This window comes from Salvelinus fontinalis, chromosome 33 (assembly GCF_029448725.1).
Source record: "Salvelinus fontinalis isolate EN_2023a chromosome 33, ASM2944872v1, whole genome shotgun sequence".
Taxonomy (NCBI): Eukaryota; Metazoa; Chordata; class Actinopteri; order Salmoniformes; family Salmonidae; genus Salvelinus; species Salvelinus fontinalis.
Genome location: NC_074697.1, coordinates 39,912,315 through 39,938,455, shown reverse-complemented (window position 1 = coordinate 39,938,455; position 26,141 = coordinate 39,912,315). Strand labels below are relative to the sequence as shown.

Genomic DNA, 26,141 nt, shown 5'->3' with positions numbered 1-26,141 from the left:
ACCCTTTGAGTCAGAGTGGAAAACAAAAAGATGAAAGGGAAATGGGGCTCACACACTCATCCAAGGACTTCCTTCCACTCTTCTATCGGGGAATAGGAAGAGGGGAATGAATGAAGTGGGCAAGGAATAAATAACAGTATTTTCATTCAAAGCCAATTAGTAGATGAAGAGAGGCTGGTGGGGGAAGTGAACGTCTGGTTATGTGTGTGACGTGTGTGTGTGTGTGTGTGTGTGTGTGTGTGTGTGTGTGTGTGTGTATACGTGCGTGCGTGCTGGGTTGCCTAGGGGTGGATAGAGGTGAGGGGTGTGGGTTTGTGGGGGGGTGGAGGATCACTCAGAGGCATGTCACTGAAAAACTGAAAGGGGGCTGAGTCATGTCACATGGGTCAGATACGGAGGTGGAGGGAAATGGGGCTTTCTTCTCTGTGGCGGTGGTGTTCTTTGACATTGACTTTGAGAGGACCAGGAGATGGGATTACAAGAAAGGGGGGAGGTGGAGGGATGCTGAGGGAGGATGGGGGGGTCCATTTGTCTACTGCCACAGGAAACAAAAAAGACTGCTTAGTGGGACTGCCCCCCCCCCCCCCCCTTCTTTTCTCTGGCCTGAAAAGAAAGGTGGGTAATTGCACTCGCAATAGGGGCCCTTAGCGGCCAGACAGTCCTGTCCTGAGGTGTGTGCGTGTGTTTCTGTGTGTGTTTGTCAAATAAAAATAAAACACTATGTGTGTGTGTGTGTGTGTGTACTGTCTCCCTCCCCTACCCAAAGCCCCCTTTGACATCCATCAGTAACACATGACAAGTGTGAAAACTCAGCAGTCCGGTCTAAAGTAAGTCTAATCTGGCCTGCGAGGATAAACACAGTCATCGGGACATGCACGCGTTGCGGCCCTTTTGCACTGAGCCTGAAGGGTGACATCATCAATCTCAGGCCAGACTGAGAATGGCAGGTGACCTAGGAAAGGGCTGGGGTAGAGAGAGACCTGCGGGGTGGGTAAGGAGAGGTGGGAGAGCAGCAGCCGAAGGGGGGAGAAGGTGGAGGGTAGAGGGGGAGTGACTGGGGAGTGACTGCCAGCTTCTCGCCTGCTGAGAAGTTTTCTCTCTTTGTCTTTCCAACATACTTTTCCTACTACTGACGTAGGATCTTAATTTGAGGCAGTTTGCTACAGCAGAATAATTATCCTGCAGCAACAGGAAATGGTAATTATTATGTGGATTATAATTCATAGAAATGTTTGTAGGGGTTGATACATTTTTTGTAAGGGAACATCAAGTCTGACATTTTAAGGTGGAAATTGCAAACTTCAGAAGCCTTTTTAAACCTCAAATATACTGCAAAGTTCGGTACACTTGCTCTGTCATATGAAATCTGGACTTACAGAGCTAGAGACCACGAGCAGGGGTATCTATGGTTCCAGGCTACTGTTTCATGTTTAGCCACTGTTTACATCTGGAAGCAGACTGTGTTTGTTTGTATGTATGATTAGCACACACGTTTATGCTAACAGCCCTGCAGGCACACTCTTACCTTGGTTTTGTCATCCACCACTCTAAGACCGTCTGCGGACACCCACAGAACTGCTTTCACTGTCTTCTTCCCACTCTGTGGAGAGAGAGAGAGAGAGGGGGAGAGAGAGAGTGGGAGAGAGAGTTTTCTGTAGTATTATAAATGCAAGCTTCCTTAATAAGCACACTGTCTTGAGTAAAAACCAAATTGGATTTATACCAAAACATTGCATGACTGATCATATTTCCACCCATACAAGACTGTTCTACAAAGTTAATGAAAGTGGTGTAGGGGGTAAAATATATGACACAACTAAATCTGACTGGCAATACGTGCAGCATCAAAATTAGCAAGAAAATAAGAGAATTCTTTAACCATGGGCGAGGCCTTTGCCAGGGTTGCAATCTCAGCCCTGCCTTCTTCAATATTTACATCAAAGAATTGGCCACTATTCTAGACAAATCCTCAGCTCCTGGTCTAATTCTCCACAATTCAGAGGTTAAATGCCTGCTCTTCGCAGATGACCTGTGCCTGCTGTCACCCACAGCACATGGCCTACAGCTGAGCCTGGACCTGTTAGAGCAGTACTGCCAGACCTGGGCCCTAAAAAAATATTGATTTTCCAGAGAAGATCCAGATCTCAGGGAATTAGACCAAAGCTCTCAATTGGTACAAAATACAGAGTACTGCACACACTACAATTACTTAGGTTTAAATAAGCTCAGCTGGACACCTAAATGAGGCAGTGAATGAACTAAGAGAGAAAGGCAGGGCATTATATGCCATTAAAAAACTAATTCAAATTGAAATACCTATTCAAATTTGGCTAAAACTATTTGACTGTGTCATTGAACCAATTGCACTTTATGGCAGCGAGGTGTGGGGTCCACAAGATTTCACCCAATGGGACAAACACCCCATTGAAACCCTGCATGCTGAGTTCTGATTCTCCTATGTGTCCAGAGGAAAACTACAAACAATTCATGCAGGGCAGAATTAAGCTAATATCCACTAATAATACAATAAAAAAGAGCAATTAAGTTTGAGAAACATCTAAAATACAGCTACCCCCTCTCATTTAATTACCAAGCTCTGCAATGCCAAGAGCTGAGAAGAAAAAAAGTCCCCTCATCCAGCCGGTCCTGGGGCTGAGTTCACAGACCTGTTCTACTAACACACTGGAGCCTCAGGACCCTCATCCAGCCGGTCCTGGGGCTGAGTTCACAGACCTGTTCTACTAACACACTGGAGCCTCAGGACCCTCATCCAGCCGGTCCTGGGGCTGAGTTCACAGACCTGTTCTACTAACACACTGGAGCCTCAGGACCCTCTGACAGACCAATCAACCTGCACATGTCCACTATGCCATTGCTATCGTTATTGTTGTTACTGATTGTCACATTGACAATCTTGATTATTATTATTTTAATTATGTTAATATTGTAAATGAATCACTTAATTTCCAAAGTACGATTTGACAATATGTACATTGTTACATCATACCAATAAAGCAATTTGAACTGAATTGAACTGAAAGAGAGAGAGACAGAGAGAGAGTGATAGAGAAGGAGAGAGAAAGGACAGGTGTAAGGCAGTGTAATCCTCACACTAGGTCTATTATTAGTGGTCCCTGGTCTTTGGGCTGGGATTTAGCCCTGCTGCAACACTAGGGGCACTGGCAGCACCAAGGGGCTTCCAGTCACACCACAGAGCCATTCTGTCACTCTGGCCCGGCATCCGCAGTTGTGAACTTATGTGACTGATGCTGCATGGCTGGTGCAGTCAGATCAACAGAGGCCTAAACCATATGGCTGTGTAGTAGATCTAAGGGTTTTCATTGTCCTCAAGTGGCAATAGTGGAATGCATGTCCCAGTTGTTCTGTTTCTCTGTAGGAAGCAGTAGATAAAGAGAAATAGAGGAGGGTATCCTACTGAGGGGAGCCAGCTGGCTGTCTCACTTCACAAGCCTCTTAATCTATTCAGCAGGGGGCACCAGAACAAGGCCAGGTTAAAAATACCATCAACATGAGAGGGTAGCTGGGAGAGCAGTGCTCTTGCACTCCAACTGAGGGTGTGTGTGTGTGTGTGTGTGTGTGCGCGTGCGCGCGTGCGTGCGCGTGTGTGTGTGAGAGAGAGAGGAAGAGAGAGAGAGAGAGGAAGAGTGAGAGACGAGGGAGACTGAGTGCTGCAGGAAATGACTTTGGGGGAAAAAAGCGTGGCAAACCGATAAAGCGTAAGTATTTTGCATAATCCTGAAGAGACAGAGCGAGGGGAGAGTAAAGGAGAGGGGAAGGAAGAGAGTTGAGGCAGTGATAGAGATGAACCAGAGGAGAGGAGGAGTAGGAGGATGTAAAAGATAGAGAAGCGTGTGAAAAACAAGGTAACGCGATGGAGAAAAGGTAGGGGGAGAGGAAGAGGAGAGCCTCTGTGAGAAGCTAAGCGTTCCTCCCTGACTACCAGCCAAAGGACAGACAGACAATCGCTATACTGCAGAATGAAGATAAAGAGAGGGAGAGAGGGAGGGGAATAAGTGTATGGACAGGTTAAAAAAAGTGACCAAGGAAACGACAAGGGTGCAGCAGACTTCCTGATGAAGGGAAAAAGGCTAAAGGACAGAAGAAACACACACACGCTAGATTGCGAACACGCACACACATAACTACCCTGCTGAGCAGTGGACAAAGCCCATGGAAGACGATGGGAAAAAGGAGTCAGGCTGGGAAAACAAACAAGACAGTGAAACACTGGAGCCGTCTCTGGGCTTCTCCATGGGTCTAGGCCTGCTGTCCCGACTCCTTCCCTAAAGACAGAGCCCAGAGGGCGGGAGAGCCTGGGAGCTGACAGGGGGGGTGTCACCTCCTTCCTGACCCCACTCTGACTGCATGCCACCCTATCCCCAAGACCCTGTCTAGTATACCAGGCTTCTCAGCAGCACTGGCCCGGGCAGCAGCACATGCTATGGTCGCTTTTTCACTCTTTGTAGCTTGTGCTTGTGTGACCCGGCCTGTTCTGTGTCACACTGTTCGCACGGCCTGGGCGAGCCTGCCTTCCCAGGGGGCCAAGCGGAAGGCGTCTGTTCTAAAGCTGTGGTACGGGGATGGTCAGGTCTGAGTAGCTGAGCTCATTACTGATTCTAAGGAGGGCTCAGCCCCGACAGGAGAAGCAAGGGGCTTAGATTAGGAATTTACTGCAGATGATTGGGGTGGGATTGGGCTGAGCTTCAAGACAAAATAGAGGTAGAGGTCTGAAGAGGAGAGGAGATATGGATCTGGAGATAAGAGGTAAGAGGTGAATAAGGGAACGGTGGGAATTGGAAGGGGGAAAAAATGAAAAAGGTGAAATGAAAAAAGCAGACAAAATCTAAGACAGGGAGCAAGAGACTGCAGTGGTATCGGTGTGTGTGTGTGTGTGTGTGTGTGTGTGTGTGTGTATCGGTGTGTGTGCGTGTGTGTGTGTGAGTGTGAGTGCTTGTGTGCATGTGTGTGTTGGACTACTGTATAAGGTGCAGGATATCTTATAACTCCACCAGGATAAGAATACCAGCCTATACAACAAAACATGGCAGCTTACATAAACATACATAAAAGAGAGGTATCAGCAGGGGGTCAGAGTGGAGCGATACTTACAATTTTGAGCTTTTTCACAGCCTCCTCGCACACATGCATCCCTCTGGATTCCTCCACCTCCACCAGACCCAGGTACTACAGATAGAGATGGAGAGAGAGTGAGAAAGAGAGCGAGAGAGAAAGAGAGAGAGAGATGGAGACAGAAAGAGAGAGAATGAGAGATACATTAAAACTCAGAGATGCAAAGGCTGTTATGAAGATTTCTACAAACTGCATGAACACACAAATATGTCCAAATACCCTATGCAATGTAGTTAATCTCCTCTGCATTCACATGATCACAAAACAGTGTAAGTCAATCCATTCCAAAGTGAGCCACCAGACTGTGTCAGCTGCTAATAATGAGGATGAATGAGGGAGGATAGAGTCATTTTACAGGATTAGATTTCCAGTCCCCCAGAGTTCCCTGTGGTGCGTCGGAGGCCCTTGGAGAGACAATTAGGTTGCCAGAATGTTTTTTTGTCAAATACAAACCCATTTCTCTGAGCCAAGCCAGCAGAGTGGAAAACATACCGAAAAGATGCCTCAAATAGATTGTATACTATCTTTCCGTATACCGGTAGGCCTTTTGAAAGCATGAGTCACTTTATTTACCCCATTTAGAGTTATGTGTGGCTTAGTGAGTGTGTGACAGAGAAAATGAGAGAGAGAGGATGGGGGAGAGAGAGGGGGAGGAGAGAGAGAGAGAGGGGGAAAGAGAGAGAGAGGGGCAATGTTCCATCAAAAAGATTTCATCACTGAGCAAATTTCAGGTCTTCTGAGCACAAACTTTAACAGTTGTGAAAATTCTGTGCAACTTTCGGTGCACGATTACTGGGAACACAAAGGCTGTACTCGCTTTAAGTTAGTTTTAACAGTGATCAAGTGGCTATTGTGGATATTTGATCATAACGTAGGCCTAACAGGGTGGCTAAACATCAAAACAATGGAGAAAATGTCATTCAGACTGAAACTGTTTGATGCAAGAAACCACTTTACAAAATATAAAATGCATAATTATTCCCATACCATTATTAAAGAGAATTAGACAAAAGATGCTACCCTCTGCCTATTGGTTACTGCCTATTGGCTACTTAGTTTATTCAAGCCTGTCTAAAAATACAACACTGCCCCTTTAAGACAAAAAAGCTCTTTACCTGACTTGCTTTTCAAAGATGTCTAGAAATGCACACCTTTCGTGCTCTTGTAGGAAGCATTGCTGACTACAAATGATCTATATCTGGGCTATTAACTCACTAACTAGCAAAGGACATTAACAAAATGTGCACACGTGGCTACATGTGGCTCTCACCTTGATCTCAAAACAAGTGCATCTACTCATGGCTGCTCATGCTGTAAAAACAGTCCAGTTCAAAGTGAATGGCACAGATCCATATATGGCAATGGTCTATTTGTATATAGGCCTACTGCAGCTCTGATTGGTTATGCTGCACCGGTCTGTGTAGAGTATGTGCTTGTCAATGCAGTAGAATCCTACTCCAATGCGATCTGCCTACAACAAAATCTCTTGTATAGTTAGTTTTGCATACAGTCTTTTAATTTTGTTTCTGTATGTGGCATTGAAAGTGGCTAATATTGGGTTGATTCCATCAGAATTTCCACAGTAAAGGGGCATGCTACTCCACGCGTGCTGATATTTCTTCTGTGCAACCTGGGGAACTCTGTGCCTACGTGCAGTTTAGAGGGAACATTGGAGAGAGGGAGATAAAGAGAGAAAAAAAGAGAGGGAGAAAGAGAGAGAGACAGAGAAAGTGAGAGAGAGAAAGAGGCCGATACATGCTAATGATCAAAATCCAGAAAAGAGACATTAAATTCTACAACCACCTAAAAGGAAGCGATTCCCAAACCTTCCATAACAAAGCCATCACCTACAGAGAACTAAACCTGGAGAAGAGACCCCTAAGCAAGACTATAATGTTTACTGTTCATTTGTATTGTTTATTTCACTTTTCTATATTATCTACTTCACTTGCTTTGGCAATGTTAACATATGTTTCCCATGCTAATAAAGCCCCTTGAATTTAATTGAATTGAGAGAGAGACACCTTGTGTAGCCTTTGGCCATCCTCCAAACACTACTACTATGATCTTGTAGCAAGACGGCACCGAAAGACACACTCGCCTTGTTTCTAGCTCTATAAGCATTTCGCTGCACCTGCTATAACACCTGGAAATCTGTGTAAGCGACCAATAAACGTAAGATTTTTATAGACCTTTTTAACAGCTTTCTGACGAGGACCCCAAAGAACTTGCAGTGCGTTTGTAAACAACAGCTGTTCGGTTGCGGCTGTAAGCGAGCTATGCCAGCTAACTTAGTCTAGTTCAGGGGTAGATCGCGAGCTACCAGTAGCTACCAGTAGCTCACAGCCCAGCTATGAGTAGCTCGATAAGTCATAAACATAAAACTCCCAGCTATTATCCAATCATACCCACGTTTACATTATCCCACCCTAGGTTTGCCACTATTCGCTTAAAAATCCAAACATAAAATAATATCTGCCAATTAATATCCAGCAATATTGCCCGACTGTCTGTTTTGTGTGAGCATTTGTTTATCACTCCATGAAGACAGACAGCGATGCTAATGATAACCGTTTTGTGGGTAGACAGAAAGACTTTCCCCAATAACTGCAAAGTAGGCTTGCCTCACAGAACTATATCATGATTCGTTATATCAATTGAGTGGGCATTGTTTTTTTAAACTATGCCATGACATGTGCTGCAGCAGTAGGCCTAGCAACATAAACATTGCTAGACCGACACCAAAGACAGTCCAATATGAAGATAAGCTAAATATGCTTCTCCGATAAGACTCCCCGAACACACTTGTAGGTGATGTCATGGCGACATTGGGTAGCTAAGCTCATGCTTAGAAATACGTAATCGGTTCTAACGGTCATCGCACACCGAACTGCACATGTGCAGGCCATCAAATTAAAGGCACTATTTCGATGTAAAGTAGTTTTTGGACCAAAATGAAAACGTGTCAGTTTGTCACTCACGAGGTTGGAGTAATAACATGTTCAACTACTTAAGACATTGGGTCGAATCTGTAATGAATGACGCTCTCCTCATCCTCGGATGAGGTGAGGAGAGAGGGATCTGAAGACCAAAACGCAGGCTTTGGGAAATAAGCCATCTTTATTATACAATATGATGGCAACACGAAACGAAACAAAACACTTTCAAACTACAAAACAAGAAAACGACGTTGAACGAAACCTGAACATAACCTTACATAACTAAACATAAACTTACGTACAGGAAACGGACGACATCGAAACGAAACGAAACAAACAAACGCTACAGTCCCATGTGGTACGAACGTACATACAGACATAGGAGACAATCACCCACAAACAAACAGTGAGAATGCCCTACCTAAATATGACTCTTAATTAGAGGCAAACGCAAACCACCTGCCTCTAATCAAGAGCCATACCAGGCAAACCAAAACCAACATAGAAACAGATAACATAGAATGCCCACCCAACCTCACGTCCTGACCAACTAACACACAAAAACTAACATAAATAGGTCAGGAACGTGACAGTACCCCCCCCACAAGGTGCGAACTCCGGACGCACCAGCACAAAGTCTAGGGGAGGGTCTGGGTGGGCATCTAACCACGGTGGTGGTTCAGGCTCGGGGCGCGGTTCCCACCCCACCATAATCCATCCTAACTTCCTCCCTCCAAGAATGTCCACCCTCTTTTGACCCCCACAAAATTCCCTTAACAACATATCTAATAGGGACAACACCGGGACAGAGAGATAAATCAAGAAAGAGGGATAGATAAGAATATAGAGATATATGAAGATAGAGAGGGAGATTAGGATAGAGGGGCAACTCCGGACTGAAAGGCAGCTCCGGACAGAGAGACAGCTCTGTACTGATGGGCAGTTCTGGGTATCCAGCCTTTTCAGGCTGAAGGACAGCTCATGGCTGACTGACGAATCTCGACGCTCATGGCTGGCTGACGGCTCTCGACGCTCATGGCAGGCTGACGGCTCTCGACGCTCATGGCAGGCTGACGGCTCTCGACGCTCATGGCAGGCTGACGGCTCTCGACGCTCATGGCAGGCTGACGGCTCTCGACGCTCATGGCAGGCTGACGGCTCTCGACGCTCATGGCAGGCTGACGGCTCTCGACGCTCATGGCGCTCTGACGGCTCTGGCTGCTCATGGCGCTCTGACGGCTCTGGCTGCTCATGGCGCTCTGACGGCTCTGGCTGCTCATGGCGCTCTGACGGCTCTGGCTGCTCATGGCGCTCTGACGGCTCTGGCTGCTCATGGCTCGCTGGCGGCTCTGGCAGATCCTGTCTGGTTGGCGGCTCTGGCAGATCCTGTCTGGTTGGCGGCTCTGGCAGATCCTGTCTGGTTGGCGGCTCTGGCAGATCCTGTCTGGTTGGCGGCTCTGGCAGATCCTGTCTGGTTGGCGGCTCTGGCAGATCCTGTCTGGTTGGCGGCTCTGGCAGATCCTGTCTGGCTGACGGCTCTGGCGGCTCCTGTCTGGCTGATGGCTCTAGCGGTTCCTGTCTGGCTGACGGCTCTGTAGGCTCATGGCAGACGGGCGGCTTTGCAGGCTCATGGCAGACGGGCGGCTTTGCAGGCTCCTGGCAGACGGATGGCTCAGACGGCGCTGGGGAGACGGATGGCTCAGATGGCGCTGGGGAGACGGATGGCTCAGATGGCGCTGGGGAGACGGATGGCTCAGATGGCGCTGGGGAGACGGATGGCTCAGATGGCGCTGGGGAGACGGATGGCTCAGATGGCGCTGGGGAGACGGATGGCTCTGGCCGGATATGGCGCACTGTAGACCTGGTGCGTGGTGCCAGAACTGGAGGCACCGTGCTAATGACAAGCACCTTCCTACTAGTGCGGGGAGCAGGGACAGGGCACACTGTATTCTCAAAGCCTACTCTATCCCTGATGCGTGGTACCGGCACTGTTGACACCGGGCTGAGGACAAGCACATCAGGATTAGTAGGGGGAGAAGATACAGTGGGTTCAGGGCTCTGGAGACGCACAGGTAGCTTAGTGCGTGGGCCCGGAACTGGAGGCACCGGGCTAGATACACGCACTACAGGGAGAGTGCGTGGAGGAGGAACAGGGCTCAGGATACGCACTGGTAGCCTAGTGCGTAGTGTATACACTGTAGGTACTAGGCTGGGGCGGGGAGGTGGTGCCGGAAATACCGGACCGTGGAGGCGTACTGGCTCTCTTGAGCATTGAGCCTGCCCGACCTTACCTGGTTGAATGCTCCCGGTTGCCCGACCAGTGCGGGGAGGTGGAATAACCCGCACCGGCCTATGTAGGCGAACCGGAGAAACCATGCGTAAGGCCGGTGCCATGTATGCCGGCCCGAGGAGACGCACTGGAGACCAGACGCGTTGAGCCGGCCTCATGACACCTGGCTCAATACCCAATCTAGCCCTCCCAGTGCGGGGAGGTGGAATAACCCGCACTGGGCTATGCACTCGTACAGGAGACACCGTGCGCTCTACTGCGTAACACGGCGCCTGCCCGTACTCCCGCTCTCCACGGTAAGCCTGGGAAGTGGGCGCAGGTCTCCTACCTGCCCTTGGCCCACTATCTCCTAGCCCCCCCCCCAAGAAATTTTTGGGAATTACTTACGGGCTTTTTTGGCTTCCGTGCCAGACGCGTTCCCTCATAGCTCCGGTTCCTCTCTCCGGTAGCCTCCGCTCTCCTCAGTGCCTCCAGCTGTTCCCATGGGAGGCGATCTCTACCAGCTAGGATCTCCTCCCATGTGTAGACACCCTTTCCATCCAAAACATCGTCCCATGTCCATTGCTCCTTTCTCTCCTGTCCCCTACTCCGTTTCGTTTTCCCTTGCCGCTTGGTCTTAGCGTGTTGGTGGGTGATTCTGTAATGACTGACGCTCTCCTCATCCTCGGATGAGGTGAGGAGAGAGGGATCTGAAGACCAAAACGCAGGCTTTGGGAAATAAGCCATCTTTATTATACAATATGATGGCAACACGAAACGAAACAAAACACTTTCAAACTACAAAACAAGAAAACGACGTTGAACGAAACCTGAACATAAACTTACATAACTAAACATAAACTTACGTACAGGAAACGGACGACATCGAAACGAAACGAAACAAACAAACGCTACAGTCCCATGTGGTACGAACGTACATACAGACATAGGAGACAATCACCCACAAACAAACAGTGAGAATGCCCTACCTAAATATGACTCTTAATTAGAGGCAAACGCAAACCACCTGCCTCTAATCAAGAGCCATACCAGGCAAACCAAAACCAACATAGAAACAGATAACATAGAATGCCCACCCAACCTCACGTCCTGACCAACTAACACACAAAAACTAACATAAATAGGTCAGGAACGTGACAGAATCTAGGATGTGCCTTTAGATTTCAAGACAATTAACAACTCTAAGGAAGAGTTTTTCACTTCTCTCATTTCCTTCTCAAACCCCAAACCCTGGCCTGGCCTGTTTGGTCTATTTCACAAGCGTTCCCGCAAGTCTTGCGATGTTGCGCCTCTGTGTTTAGAAACCCTATGCCAACACATTCCTCCCTTGCTAGATGCGCAATTAAAGGGGAATTACACTCAAAAATCCAATCTCCTGATGTGATTTACGCATTGACGTGGACTCAGAAGATCCATTTTCGTTTAATCTCTCTATGAATAATTAAACTGTTGAGAGGAACAAAGATAAAAACAATTCTAAACCAGGTAAAATAATACAGCGAAAACAGAATTTGGGAATATACAAAAGCTAATTTCATGGGGCCTGTCATGCCAGATACTGATAATTAACCATTATTTTACCAGTTATAATGGCATCTCTTGTACACCAAGGACCCGGGGATAAGTTGCAGGGTAAAGTAGAAGAGAAGAATGTGCCTATTTAAAAGCCGTGAAAAATGAGTAGCTAGCTTGTTTTTTTGTTTTTAAGTATCTCTCATGCTGGAAAAAGGTTAGAGACCCCTGGTCTAGTTGTTTTCTCAAGGTTAAAGTTAGAATTACCATAGTATTTGCAAGTGGGAAGGTCCTGACGCCCAGGGTTTAATCCATTTAAAAAAATGAATGTTTATAGATTTCCCAAAGAAGCATCGCAGCGGGCTGCATTGCATGCATGGATAGTAACGCTAGCAACAGGAGGATGTAGCGCCGGGATGATGTGTAGCACACTGGCAAGGTGTTTATCAAGTTAACTATCTATTTTGGTAACGTCAGCTGGCTAGCTTCATGAGGAATGCTTTTCCAACAGTCTTGAAGGAGTTCCCACATATGCTGAGCACTTGTTGGCTGCTTTTCCTTCACTCTGCGGTCCAACTCATCCCAAACCATTTCAATTGGGTTGTGGTTGGGTGATTGTGGAGGCCAGGTCATCTGATGCAGCACTACATCACTCTCCTTCTTGGTCAAATAGCCCTTACACAGTCTGGAGGTGTGTTGGGTCATTGTCCTGTTGAAAAACAAATGATAGTCCTTTCGTGGAAATTCTTATGATGCGTCTCCTCCTGGGCAGCTCACAGTAAAGGGTCTGGTCTGGGCGGGTCCCCGTCCTCTGTTGGTCATTAAGGAATTTCCCTCACGATTCATAAAACACCACCGGTTTTCCTCGCAGACAGACCCCCACTGGAAAGCTCTGCAGGCAGAAGTAATCATCCGGTTTGTGACGTCAAATGTTGTGACGTCAAATGTTGTGACGTCAAATGTCGTGGAAATTGTTACGGAGGCACACTCAAAGTCAACCTTAAATTAATTATTGTTTATTATCAGCACGCTGGAGAGGTTCCAACAAATTCAATGCACCATAGTACACATGTCAATCAGGAGCTCTGCCGTGGCAGTCCCAGCAGTTGTCTTATATACGGCTATACACAGACAAGTTATTTGTATGATTTTGAATAATTAATCATTCATCCAGGTGACAGACCAATACTGGTTCATAACATGTGACAGACCAATACCTCACGAGGGTTCTTCTCTCTAAGCTGAGACCTTGAAACGGAGATATCTTTCGTTCATTCACAAAACAAGGTCTGGGCGTACTGCCAAATTGCAGCTACTGATAGTGAGGATTTGTACAGTCAGCCACTTGCATGAACACAGAAATTGGTTTATAGAACAGCATATGAATAGAACACAGAAATGAGTTATAAGAAAAGCACAAGCATTAAAATTCCATTACGCGCAAACCAGATGGGATGGCATATCGCTGCAGAATCCAGTGGTAGCCATGCTAGTTAAGGGTGCCTTGAATTCTAAATAAATCACAGACAGTGTCACCAGCAAAGAACCCGCACACCCTCGCACCTCCTCCTCCATGCCTCATGGAGAGAACCACACATGCGGAGATCATCCATTCACCTACTCTGCGTCTCACAAAGACAAGGCAGATGGAACCAATAATCTCACATTTGGACAGATTTCCACCAGTCTAATGTCCATTGCTTGTGTTTCTTGGCCCAAGCAAGTCCCTTCTTCTCATTGGGTTCCTTCAGTAGTGGTTTCTTTGCAGCAATTTGACCATGAAGGCCTGATACACACAGTCTCCTCTGAACAGTTGATGTTGAGATGTGTCTGTTTCTTGAACTCTGTGAAGCATTTATTTGGGCTGCAATTTCTGAGGCTGGTAACTCTAATGAACTTATCCTCTGCAGCAGAGGTAACTCTGGGTCTTCCTTTCCTGTGGCGGCCCTCATGAGAGCCAGTTTCATCATATCGCCTGATGGTTTTTGCGACTGCACTTGAAGAAACTTTAAAAGTTCTTGAAATCTTCTGTATTGACTGACCTTCATGCCTTAAAGTAATGATTGACTGTTGTTTCTCTTTGCTTATTTGAGCTTTTCTTGCCATAATATGTACTTGGTCTTTTACCAAATAGGGCTATCTTCTGTATACCACCCCTACCTTGTCACAACACAACTGATTGGCTCAAATGCAATAAGAAAGAAAGAAATTCCACAAATGAACTTTTAACAAGGCATATCTGTTAATTGAAATGCATTCCAGGTGACTACCTCATGAAGGTAGTTGAGATAATGCCAAGAGTGTTCAAAGCTGTCATCAAGGCAAAAGGTGGCTACACTGAAGAATCCCAAATATAAAATACATTTAGATTTGTTTAACACTTTTTTTGGTTACTACATGATTCCATATGTGTAATTTCATAGTTTTGATGTCCACTATTATTCTACAATGTAGAAAATAGTAAAAATAAAGAAAAACCCTGGAATGAGTAGGTGTGTCCAAACTTTTGACTGGTACTGTATACTATTGGTTTACTGTTAGAATTGGTTGTAAGATTACAAAAATACTGTTAAAGATAACAATGCATAAATCTAGAACATGCATGGCCAACCTTGCTGCTAGAGATCTGGGTGTGCAGGTTTCGGTTCCAGCTCAGCCCTGACATTCTGCTGATTATTTGTATTAGACACTATTCATTTAACTTTCTTCTTTGTATGATATGAAATAAAGTGTTGATTCTTTGAATTAAGTACAGTGTTTTTTTTTGGTCATTGAACATTCCCTGTTTGTCTGTTTTATTTGGTTGTCACTCATTTTTGTCTGATGATATTGCACAGATCTGCAGGTGAAGCTGATGTCCTTGATCATTGGTGTGGGTGTAACAATCCCTTTATGGCTGACCTAGGATGCAAACCCTGTCCACAACAGCACTTCATACCCACAAAGAAGGGTCCATTATCCTACCAAAACCATGTGACAACCAAAGAAAACAGACAAACAGGAAAAGTTCAATGACCAAAAAAATACGCTGTACATAATTCAAAGAATCAACACTTTATTTCATATCATACAAAGAATGCCTATGTACAGTAGATGGTTAGTGGGTTTAGACGTCAATCTTACTCCAAAACAAGAGCTGATTGAATAGTTAAATAGCGTCTAACACAAATGACACTCAGAATGTCAGGGCTGTAATGAAGGTAGGCCTTAAGGATGACATGCACAGGTCAGAGACTATACTAGCAAATATCACTATCATCAGGTAGTGCAGAAAGGAATATATTAACGTTCATTTGATGTCACTTCAAAATACATGTTGCTTGAAATAAAGTTGCAATTTGTTTGCTTCATGTTATGTGTCATCCTGGTGTAATTAAATGCAGTTCAAAATGATCCCCACAAAGTGTCACCAGTAGCGTTTGTATTATAGTCTAGCAGCTAGCTTTACTACAAACCACTAGCTAGATCTCACAACATGAGGGCGATAATATGTGCCTTGCACAAGCTAGCGGTTCGTTAAAACTACACTATGTTAATTAATTGAAACCTAGTGGGCCATACAATTGGGTAAACTATAGTCTTGTTTTGAAGGAAGCAGCTGAACAGCTAGGAGAGACAGATTGGTGAGGGGGAGAGAGGCGTTGATAGTGGGGTAATGACTGCTGCTAGCTTTTCCTGTTGGGGATCTGAAGCATGCCATCATGGGTCTTTTCCATTAGAAATGTTCCCTCCTCTCTACCCCCCCCCCCCCCCTCTCTCTTTCAATCTCACTCACCCTCTCTATCGCTGCCCTCGTCCCCCACTTCCCCTGTGTCCCTCTTTCTCTGTCTCTTCTGTCTTACTGTTCCCCTCTCTACCACCCTAGAGCAGCACTCTGATAGTAGGAATCTACTCCTCCGCTATTCTGTTCTTTACAGTTGCATATAAGGATCCATCCATCCTACGCATGGACTACAGCTGATTTTGGGGAACCAGAGTGGAATTACTAAGAGCGTGCTTATATACCACAATGCAGTTGGGCTGTCGTATAAGGCAAATCACCTCAGACAAAGGAGTGGAAGAGAATCACGCAGCAGTTTCACCAGGGAGGAGGTAGAATGTATCTCTTCCCATCCACCCTTAGGCACTATTCACTATTGATCTCTCCCCATCCACCCTTAGGCACTATTCACTATTGATCTCTCCCCATCCACTGGGCCTCCAGAAAGACTTAGAGACAGCTAAGTCTCATCACTAGAAGTAGGATCATCATTACTGTCAGGTTCTGTTCTGTTCCACTGATCACACTGCCACGGGACTGAGGATAAGTGTCAAAGTAAAAGTCAGAACTAAGTTAGATCTAAGGCTAGAGTCAGGTGTGATTTGTAAGACGAAATACAACTTCCTTCCCTGCTGTCCCAGATAGTAAACCAATTGAATCTTATACCTCAACATTTTGAACCAAAAGATTAAGAGTAATAATAGTTATGTTGAGTTAAGAGTCAGTTTAAGACCAGGTCCCAGGACAGGGGTCTCAGTCTTACCCTTACGGGGAAGTTGCATTTGCCCTTGCGTACGGCCTCCTCGTCGGCCTGCCACTGGTGGGGTCTGCTGGCCTCCGGCACGTAGGTAGGCTTCTTCCTGCGCAGGCTCTGACGTAGCTTATTCATCTCCGGGGTCTGGGGCTCCCTGTTGCTATGGAGACCGAGACAGACAGGGGGGCGAGGTAAGTATGTGTTAAGTGTGTGCTCGTGACAGCCATGGGGGCGAAACGACAGTGACAAGAAATGACACCTCTGCTCTGAAAGCGGGAGAGACAACTATGGTAGCCCAGAGGGGCAAACCCTTTTTTAAAGAAAGAAAGCGTTTGCCCCTCTGGGCCACCGTAGACAACGCTGTAACTGAGATAAATGAATGATAGGTGTGTGAAAACGCTACTATCCTTTACAACCTAGCAATTTAATCCATATTTACATCATTAAATATCTATACAGAGCTATATCTGTTCAATTTGTTTAATCACATTTCCATCAATGTTTAGGGTTACAGGTAGAGCTAACCCACAAAGCCCAGACAGTCCTTTCATCCTGTGGGCTTTGAACATCGGAATTATTGCCGGATGTAAACACACACACACACACACACACACACACACACACACACACACACACACACACACACACACACACACACACACACACACACACACACACACACACACACACACACACACACACACACACACACACACACACACACACACACACACACACACACACACACACACACTTAATTAGGCCATTCAGCCTGAATACCTCATTTGCATTGGTAATTTCAACGTCTTCATAATGAAACATGATGACACTATCAAAACAAGTCCTGTTTAAAAATGCTAATGAGTCTTTTTTTGTGTGAGTCAGTTTCTCACTGTACAAGTATGAACACTGAACCAGAGAAAGAGAAACATCTCAGAATATCGCACGGCCCAGTTTAAAGCGGAACAGACATCCTCTCAAATGATCTTACCATCTTGGGCATCTCGGCGGTCTTGCCCCAAGCTTCGGCATTCTTTTCTCCTGGCTTTCACTAAGTATTTGTCTGGTGGGTGTGTTGAAGTCTTTCCAACAGTATGATCAGAAAGTATAATCAGCTGATCTAGACAAAGCTCTTCCAAAGCAATCTGTCAGACCTGTAGAACTGTTCTCCTCCCGTAAACACACGGGCCAAGCTTTATATACCGACTCAAACACACTGTTATTAGATAAGCCTATGACACACACATTCACACACTCACCGCTTCCCATAAGCTCTGTCATCTTACGGGATGGGTAGCAGGTGTGAGGCATGGCATGGCGGAAGTGAAAGTGTGGGTAAGGTTGGGTGTGTGTACACGCACATTGGGATCTGTTTACGTGGTGCGTTGAAATGAGCCTGGTGTCGCTGGCATTGCTGGCATGTGGCCTCTGCCAAGAGCGGCAGGTCCCTCAGAGGGGTGTTTCTGGGCAGCATGCTGGCAGCGCGGCACCTGGCCGGCGGCCCCCACTGGAACAGGTGCAGGGAGGGGGGGGCGAGGGGCAGCTGGCGTCAGATGTCTCCCCAGGGAAGGAGCAGGGGAGTGGGCTTAGAGACATAGGGGGACCAGCCCAGGCAGGGGCCAGGGCTCTGGGTGTTCTGCTCCAGTTTCAGGGCTGATCTAATCGACTTGCTATGAGGTCATGTGATCTAACGGCTGAGTTCCTGCCAAGGAGGCTGCAGAGGGACAGAGGGGAGGAGAACGAGAAGTATAGACGGAGAGAGTGAGAGCGGGAGAGGAGTGTAAGAGAGGGTAATAGAGAAGGAATGAGAACGAGAGAGCGGGAGGTAAAGTGTCGGAAAAAGGAGAGGGGAAGACGGGGGTGAGAGGGGTGGGGGGGGATGGGGGGGACTTTGAAATCTCAATCTCATCTGATTGAGGTCCCAGTGTTGCTGCGTGCCTCTCTCTGCCAGGGTGTCAACCCCCTGTACCCAGCGCCCTGCCACTCACCCCAGTCCGCACAGACCCAGCATTCAGAGGATGGCACACTGGCACTGCCAGACCAAACTGCAGCCAGAGGACAGTGAAGGAAACCTTGACAACATCCCCCATCCCCCTTTACACCCCAACCTCTCACGTCTAACTTCTTATAGGCCTAGACCCCTGTAGCTTTACAAAACATGCATCTCCAAGGCTGAGTACAGACAGACCGACACACAGACACACACGTTTGTTTAACTATCCTTGTGGGGACCAAACAACTGATTCCCATTCAAAATCCTATTTTCCCTAACCCCTAACCCTAACTCTAACCTTAACCTTAATTCTAACCTTAACCCCAAACCCCTAACCTAACCCTAACTTCTAACCCTTGCCCCTGAGCCTAAAAGAGCCTTTTTCATTGTGGGGATCGGCAAAGGATAGTAAAACAACAAAAAACATACACACACACTGTATAGGCCCATGCCAAGTTTCAACAAGGAACAAACAGTTGCATCTCACCCAATATTTTCATTTAGAGATGTTTACCTTTATTTAACTAGGCAAGCCAGTTAAGAACAAATTCTTATTTTCAATGACAGCCTAGGATCAGTGGGTTAACTGCCTTGTTCAGGGGCAGAACGACAGATGTTTACCTTGTCAGCTCAGGGATTCGATCTTGCAACCTTTCGGTTACTAGTCCAACGCTCTAACCACTAGGCTATCTGCCACCCTACATCTGGACACATCTGGAGTACATTGTAACGGGAAAGTGCGATTGGTCGGGGAATGACTTATGGCTTGTTGTCTTTCTTTTGTTTACCGTAGACTGAAGTCTTCCTCCCGTTTTTCCCCCTCCCTCGTCCCGGTTCTCACTTCATGTCTCTCTCTTTGCCTTTCTCTCTCTGTCTATCTCTCCCCCTCTCTCTATGCCTCTCTCTCTCAGCCTCTCACTCTCACTCTCTCGGTCTCTCTGAGATTCACATTCACAACACTAATCAGGCAGGAAACATGTTTTTTAAACACTACTAAAATATTGCACAGCACTGTTTAAGAGACCAATGTAAACATTCCGCACAGCACTCCATGTTTGGCAACGGAGACCTTTGAATGAAACAGCAACAATATAAGAGTTATTACATTGGCGGGAAGAGTGTTTGTGTGTGTGTGTGTGTGTGTGTGTGTGTGTGTGTGTGTGTGTGTGTGTGTGTGTGTGTGTGTGTGTGTGTGTGTGTGAGATGAGTGCACCCTTCAGCCAGAGCAGCACCATTAGAACAGCGTACAGCTGGAGCCTGAGGACAGACTATCATTGCACCAATCACAGCCAATCAAAATAACCAGGAGGAGCCGCCACACAGCTGGCCAATAACACAGAGCCAACCCAGCTCGGCACACAAGAGTTATTGGAGACACACACACACGCATCTTAATGTGTATTGTCTTGTACAGTGTGAGGCACTATGGGCTTCCGATATACATTCAAAGCCAATAAATAGTATTACTGTTATTCATTGTCATCCTTATCAACACAAGCAGCTATAAATGCCCATTTACCAGCCGCAGGGACGCAGGGACTATCCTCTCTCCCCCTCTCTCTCCATCTCCTCTATCTCTCTCTCTTTCTCTCTCTCCTCTCTCGATTATCCATGTCCTCGCTCTCCTCCTCCTTTCTCCTGTGTCTGAGGCTGCAGGAGGGAGATGCAGCAGTGGCCTGTCCCTTTAAGAGTGTCTCCCTGAGAGCTGATCCTGCTCCATGGGAGGGAGAGAGGGAGAGAGAGAGAGGGGAGAGAGAGAGAGAGGGGAGAGAGAGAGAGAGAGAGAGAGAGAGAGAGAGAGAGAGAGAGAGAGAGAGAGAGAGAGAGGGGAGAGAGAGAGGGGAGAGAGAGAGAGAGAGAGAGAGAGGGGAGAGAGAGAGAGAGGAGAGAGAGAGAGAGAAAGAGAGGGGAGAGAGAGAGAGAGAAAGAGAGGGGAGAGAGAGAGAGAGAGAGAGAGAGAGAGTCAAGCTGCAGCTGTGAAAGTGACAGTCCTCTCCCACTGTGTTTACCTTACCAGCATTATCTTGAGCTGTCCAGACACAGAGCTAGTAGGGCAACATACCACCTCATATGACAGTCTCCACATGCAACATGGGACTGGGCTGGCTTAGGGGGTGGGTATTAGTGTGTGACGGTGTGCATAAACAACCTGTTTCTCTCTCTCTCTCTCCCTCTCTCTGAATGTCTCCCTTTCTCTCTGTGCATCTGTCATACAAACCATTGCGTGTTGAATACCTCTGTTTTTATACCCTTTTCTAAGGTTTTCTCTCCTTTGTGATTTAATCAACCTTCTTCCTCCCTCTATCTCTGTCAGTGACCTATATTCCTCCACTGCATCTCTTCATCCCCTCCTCCTCGCTTCACCTTGCTCTAGCCACAGATATACAAGCTTGGAATCAGAGCACTAGATTACAGCTACATGGGCTTTATTTTCTCTCTCAGTCACAGTGCACATAAACCCCTGAGATATTAACAACAGGAATCAGAGAAGTAGAGCAGGCAGGAGTGTGTGTGTGTGTGTGTGTGTGTGTGTGTGTGTGTGTGTGTGTGTGTGTGTGTGTGTGTGTGTGTGTGTGTGTGTATTAGTGGGTGGAGGTAAACGATGGGAAACATATGGAGAAAGAGAGAAAGAGAATTGTGAGAGAGAGAGGAGGAGTGGGAGGATAGGGAACAGAAACAAAGAGAGACAGATAGTGGTGAAACACAGCCAAATAAACCTAGGATGGACTATAGCAGAGTAAAACATCAGTAAAACGGAGTTGGGCCACCACACATACACACACAGCATTGAGGCCACTCAATAGTGGAACATCAGAGTACCCACACACACACAGATAGTGAATTTAGGATAAACTATCCTAAATTAAATTGAGAGGGCCCCTACTTTCAATTTGACCATGGAAAAAATGTATGTCTGTTCTAGCCTGTGGAAACAATTTGAGACAAAACCACTCCACATGCTCACTAGGTTTGCAGAACATTGGACTAGTTCGTTCAGTAATGGTAGTACTATAGATGCACAACAGAGTTTCACATTCACACAGCCTTCAGAGAGAGAAATATAGTTCTCTCTTAATATAAGTAGTATGGTCTCCCACAGTTAGAAAAGCCTGACCACGGGGCAGGGAGCAGGGAAAACGTTTAGCAAAACTAATGGGAAATAGACCAACTAGCCGTCGTCAGGGGTAAGCCGCTGCCGCACTGTGACAGACAGCTAATGATTAGATTCTACCGGAGGTCGGGGAGCGTTGCGGGAACGTTCCCCGGCCATGTCAAAAAGAGAGTGGTGAGGAATGGTGAGTAGTGAGGAAAGAAACTTCTAATCGAGAAAAGCAGGAAGCATCTTTATGATGATACCTCCATTCTATTTTCTCGGCTCATCTGCCTTTCTCTGTGTATTTGATGTGGAGAAAGACATTTTATTAAAAGACACGCACACAAATGCACCTTCACACACACACACACACACACACACACACACACACACAGAACAAACCTGACTACACACACACACTTACGCACACTTTCGTTGTCACTCACACACACACACACACACACACACACACACACACACACACACACACACAGAACAAACCTGACTACACACACACACTTACGCACACTTTCGTTGTCACACACACACACACACACACACACACACACACACACACACACACACACACACACACACACACACACACACACACACACACACACACACACACACACACACACACACACACACACACACACACACACACACACACACACACACACACACACACACACACACACACACACACACACACACACACACACACACACACACACACACACACACACACACACACACACACACACACACACACACACACAGGATGCAGCCTCAGGAGGACCCAATTTTCGGGACCTCTCAGACACCAAATGTAAATACTGAGTGATATTTATATAATGAATATGAAGTTGGAGGGCAAAAATGATTAAACATTAAATCATTGAACCTCTCACGAAAGGCTTCAATCATACAAAAACTGTAGTTAAATCTGAACTGGTTCTCCAGCAGATTAGTAAGAATGGCTCACTCCGTGTTCAAGAATGGCCTTTTTCCCTTTATTCAGATTACAGCCTCTCACTTTCGGTTATTTGCAAATGAAATCATCTCCAAAATATCTCTATTTTTAAGACAAACAATACAGAGCTGGCTGCAGTTACAGTTTCATCCACCAGAAAAGATAGAACAAATATTACAACAAATATTATGGTTCAACTCAAATATACTAACCGATAAAAAAACATTATCTTAGATTATTTTTTTAATAATATCATAAATAGGACTGGTGGAGTTATGTCACACATGCAGTTAACAAAAATATATGGAAATGTCTGCTCTATCCAAAATTACAACCAACTGACTGCAGCATTACTGCAAATATGTAGAAGGCAAGAGGAAAGGGGAGAAGGTAAGGAACTTGTCTGTCGGACCTGCATTAAAGACCAAAATTGGCTTAAGAAAATTGTGATAAATAAAAAAGTATACCAGTTTCATTTAAGGACCTAATTGACAGCTGCGCCATACAGGTTGCAAATTAGTTTGGAGTAGATTTTCGATGTACCGATTCCATGACACATGGTTTATGAACTGATATACAAAACGACGGCGGATTCAAAACTTAGAGTTATTTTTTACATTTTGCAACCAATAGAATGTTCTATATGTGGGGGATACAACCATCCCGGCTCTGCAGATTTTGCCGCGAAGAGACAGAATGATTAGATCACTTGCTTTGGTACTGCCCATATGCAGGAATGGCTGAAAAATTGCAACATTTACCTGGAGCTAACTCTGCAAATAGCACTGCTGGGTGATCTGAAAAGTCATAGTCAATCGATCAATAATATAATAATACTCTTAGCAAAGATGTTTATCTTTAATTTACAATCTCTAGAAACTATGAGAATAGAAAGGTTCAGAACTTTTGTGAAACGTCACAGCACAGCAGAAAAATATGTGGCAGATAGAAATCAAAACTGGATGGCCTTCAGAGATCGGTGGGAGGGGTTGAGGGCAATGTTTCGCAATGTTCCCTCTCATTTTTTTTGTCACTGAGAAAATGTCAGGTCTGCTGAGCACAAACTTGAACGTTGTGAACATTTGTTTACTGTGAATACTGAGTCTGTGCCCGCTTTAAGTGACAGTTTTAACAGTGGCCAAGTAGGCTACTGTGGCTATTTGATCATAATGTAGGCCTACCAGAGTGGCCTACCATCAAAAACAATGGAGAAAATTCATCCCATAACATTTTAACATGGAAATAGCTGTTCTATCGTTCAGCCTATAGTAGCAGCCAATGTGTGGTGTTCAATATAGGCCTAGATTCCATGAGACGTTTGAAAAGAAACATGCACGGCTTGACATTAACCTTTTTATCCACTTGTCCTTCAGACGAGGAGGTGACTGGACATGTTGTTGTTGTTTGATGCAAGATACCACTTTACAAAATACAATTGATTATTATTCTCATACCATTATTACAGAGGATCAGACAAATTATGCTAACCTTTGCCTATTGGCTATTGAGCTTATTGGCGTCGGCTAATGGGGAACCTAATAAATCAGATCAAATCAAAATTATTCAAGCCTGTCTCAAAATACAACACTGCCTCTTTAAGACAACAAAATCTCTTTACCTGACTCACTTTTCAAAGATGTCTAGAAATATTCACGTTTTGCGCTCTTGTAGGAAACAATCACTCCCTCATTGCTGCCTACAAATGATCTATAACTGGGCTAATAACTCACTAACTAGCAAAGGATATGAACAAAATGTGCACACGTGGCTACATGCAGCTCTCACCTTGATCTCAAAACAAGCGCATCTACTCACCCGCTCATGCTGTAAACACAGTCCAGTTCAAAGGGAATGGCACAGATCCATATATGACAATGGTCTATTTGCATATAGGCCTCCTGCAGCTCTGATTGGTTATGCCGCACCGGTCTGTGTAGAGTATGGGCTGAGTCGTGCGTGTCAATGCGATAGAATCGTATTCCGATGCGTTCTGCCTACAACAATTGTAAAGGCTGTCAATGTTGTTCTCCCCCTTTAACGAGGAGGAGCATGGATAGGACCAAGATGCGGATTGAGGGAAATAAGCCATCTTTTAATGAACACACAGCAAACAAGACACTACAAACTACAAAACAACAAACGTGACTAACCTTCAACTGTCCTGTGAGGACACAGGAACAAACACCCACAAAACACCAGTGAAACCCTGGCTGCCTTTGTATGACTCTCAATTAGAGACAAACAATACACACCTGTCTCTAATTGAGAATCATACCAGGCCGAACACAAAACCCCACATAGAAATACAAACATAGACAAACCCACCCAACTCACGCCCTGACCAACTAAAATGAATACAAAACAAAGGAAAACAGGTCAGGAACGTGACAGAACCCCCCCCTTAAGGTGCGAACTCCGGGCGCACCAGCACAAAGTCTAGGGGAGGGTCTGGGTGGGCGTCTGTCCACGGTGGCGGCTCTGGCGGTGGACGAGGTCCCCACCCCACCATAATCAATCCCCGCTTCTTTATCCCCCTCCCAATGACCACCCTCCCACTAACCCCACCTAAATGAAGGGGCAGCACCGGGATAAGGGGCAGCACCGGGATAAGGGGCAGCACCGGGACAAGGGGCAGCACCGGGACAAGGGGCAGCACCGGGACAAGGGGCAGCACCGGGACAAGGGGCAGCACCGGGACAAGGGGCAGCACCGGGACAAGGGGCAGCACCGGGACAAGGGGCAGCACCGGGACAAGGGGCAGCACCGGGATAAGGGGCGGCAGGTCCTGGCTGAGGGACTCCGGCAGGTCCTGGCTGAGGGACTCCGGCAGGTCCTGGCTGAGGGACTCCGGCAGGTCCGGGCTGAGGGACTCCGGCAGGTCCGGGCTGAGTGGCAGCTCTGGACTGTAGGGCAGCTCCGGACTGTAGGGCAGCTCCGGACTGTAGGGCAGCTCCGGACTGTAGGGCAGCTCCTGACTGTAGGGCAGCTCCTGACTGGCGGGCAGCTCCTGACTGGCGGGCGTCTCTGGCAGCTCCTGACTGGCGGGCGTCTCTGGCAGCTCCTGACTGGCGGGCGTCTCTGGCAGCTCCTGACTGGCGGGCGTCTCTGGCAGCTCCTGACTGGCGGGCGTCTCTGGCAGCTCCTGACTGGCGGACGGCTCTAGCGGCTCCTGACTGACGGACGGCTCTAGCGGCTCCTGACTGACGGACGGCTCTACTGGCTCGGGACAGACGGGCGGCTCTAATGGCTCGTGGCAGACGGCTGACTCAGATGGCGCTGGGCAGACAGATGGCTCAGACGGCGCTGGGCAGACAGATGGCTCAGACGGCGCTGGGCAGACAGATGGCTCAGACGGCGCTGGGCAGACAGATGGCTCAGACGGCGCTGGGCAGACAGATGGCTCAGACGGCGCTGGGCAGACAGATGGCTCAGACGGAGCTGGGCAGACAGATGGCTCAGACGGAGCTGGGCAGACGGGCCGTTCAGGCACCGCTGGGCAGACGGCAGACTCTGGCCGGCTGAGACGCACTATAGGCCTGGTGCGTGGTACCGGAACTGGAGGTACCGGGCTGAGGGTACGCACCTCAGGGCGAGTGCGGGGAACAGGAACAGGGCACACTGGACTCTCGTGGCGCACTCTAGGCCTGGTGCGTGGTACCGGAACTGGAGGTA

The 26,141-nt window shown here is 46.8% G+C and overlaps 1 protein-coding gene across 5 annotated transcripts in view; it reads right to left on the bottom strand.

The window, feature by feature from the left end:
• LOC129832230 (numb-like protein) overlaps positions 1–26,141 on the bottom strand; it is a 79,636-nt gene that overhangs the window by 9,371 nt on the left and 44,124 nt on the right. For 2 of the 5 annotated variants that reach the window (XM_055896139.1, XM_055896138.1), the window contains exons 2-5: positions 19,919–20,110; positions 16,416–16,566; positions 5,131–5,205; positions 1,526–1,600 (exon numbers count right to left, since the gene is read on the bottom strand). In XM_055896139.1, coding sequence (XP_055752114.1) covers positions 1,526–1,600; positions 5,131–5,205; positions 16,416–16,541 — 276 coding nt within the window. In that variant the 5' untranslated portion in view covers positions 16,542–16,566; positions 19,919–20,110. The remainder of the gene's footprint in view (positions 1–1,525; positions 1,601–5,130; positions 5,206–16,415; positions 16,567–19,918; positions 20,111–26,141) is intronic. The other 3 variants (XM_055896141.1, XM_055896137.1, XM_055896140.1) reach the window with 2 other exon arrangements.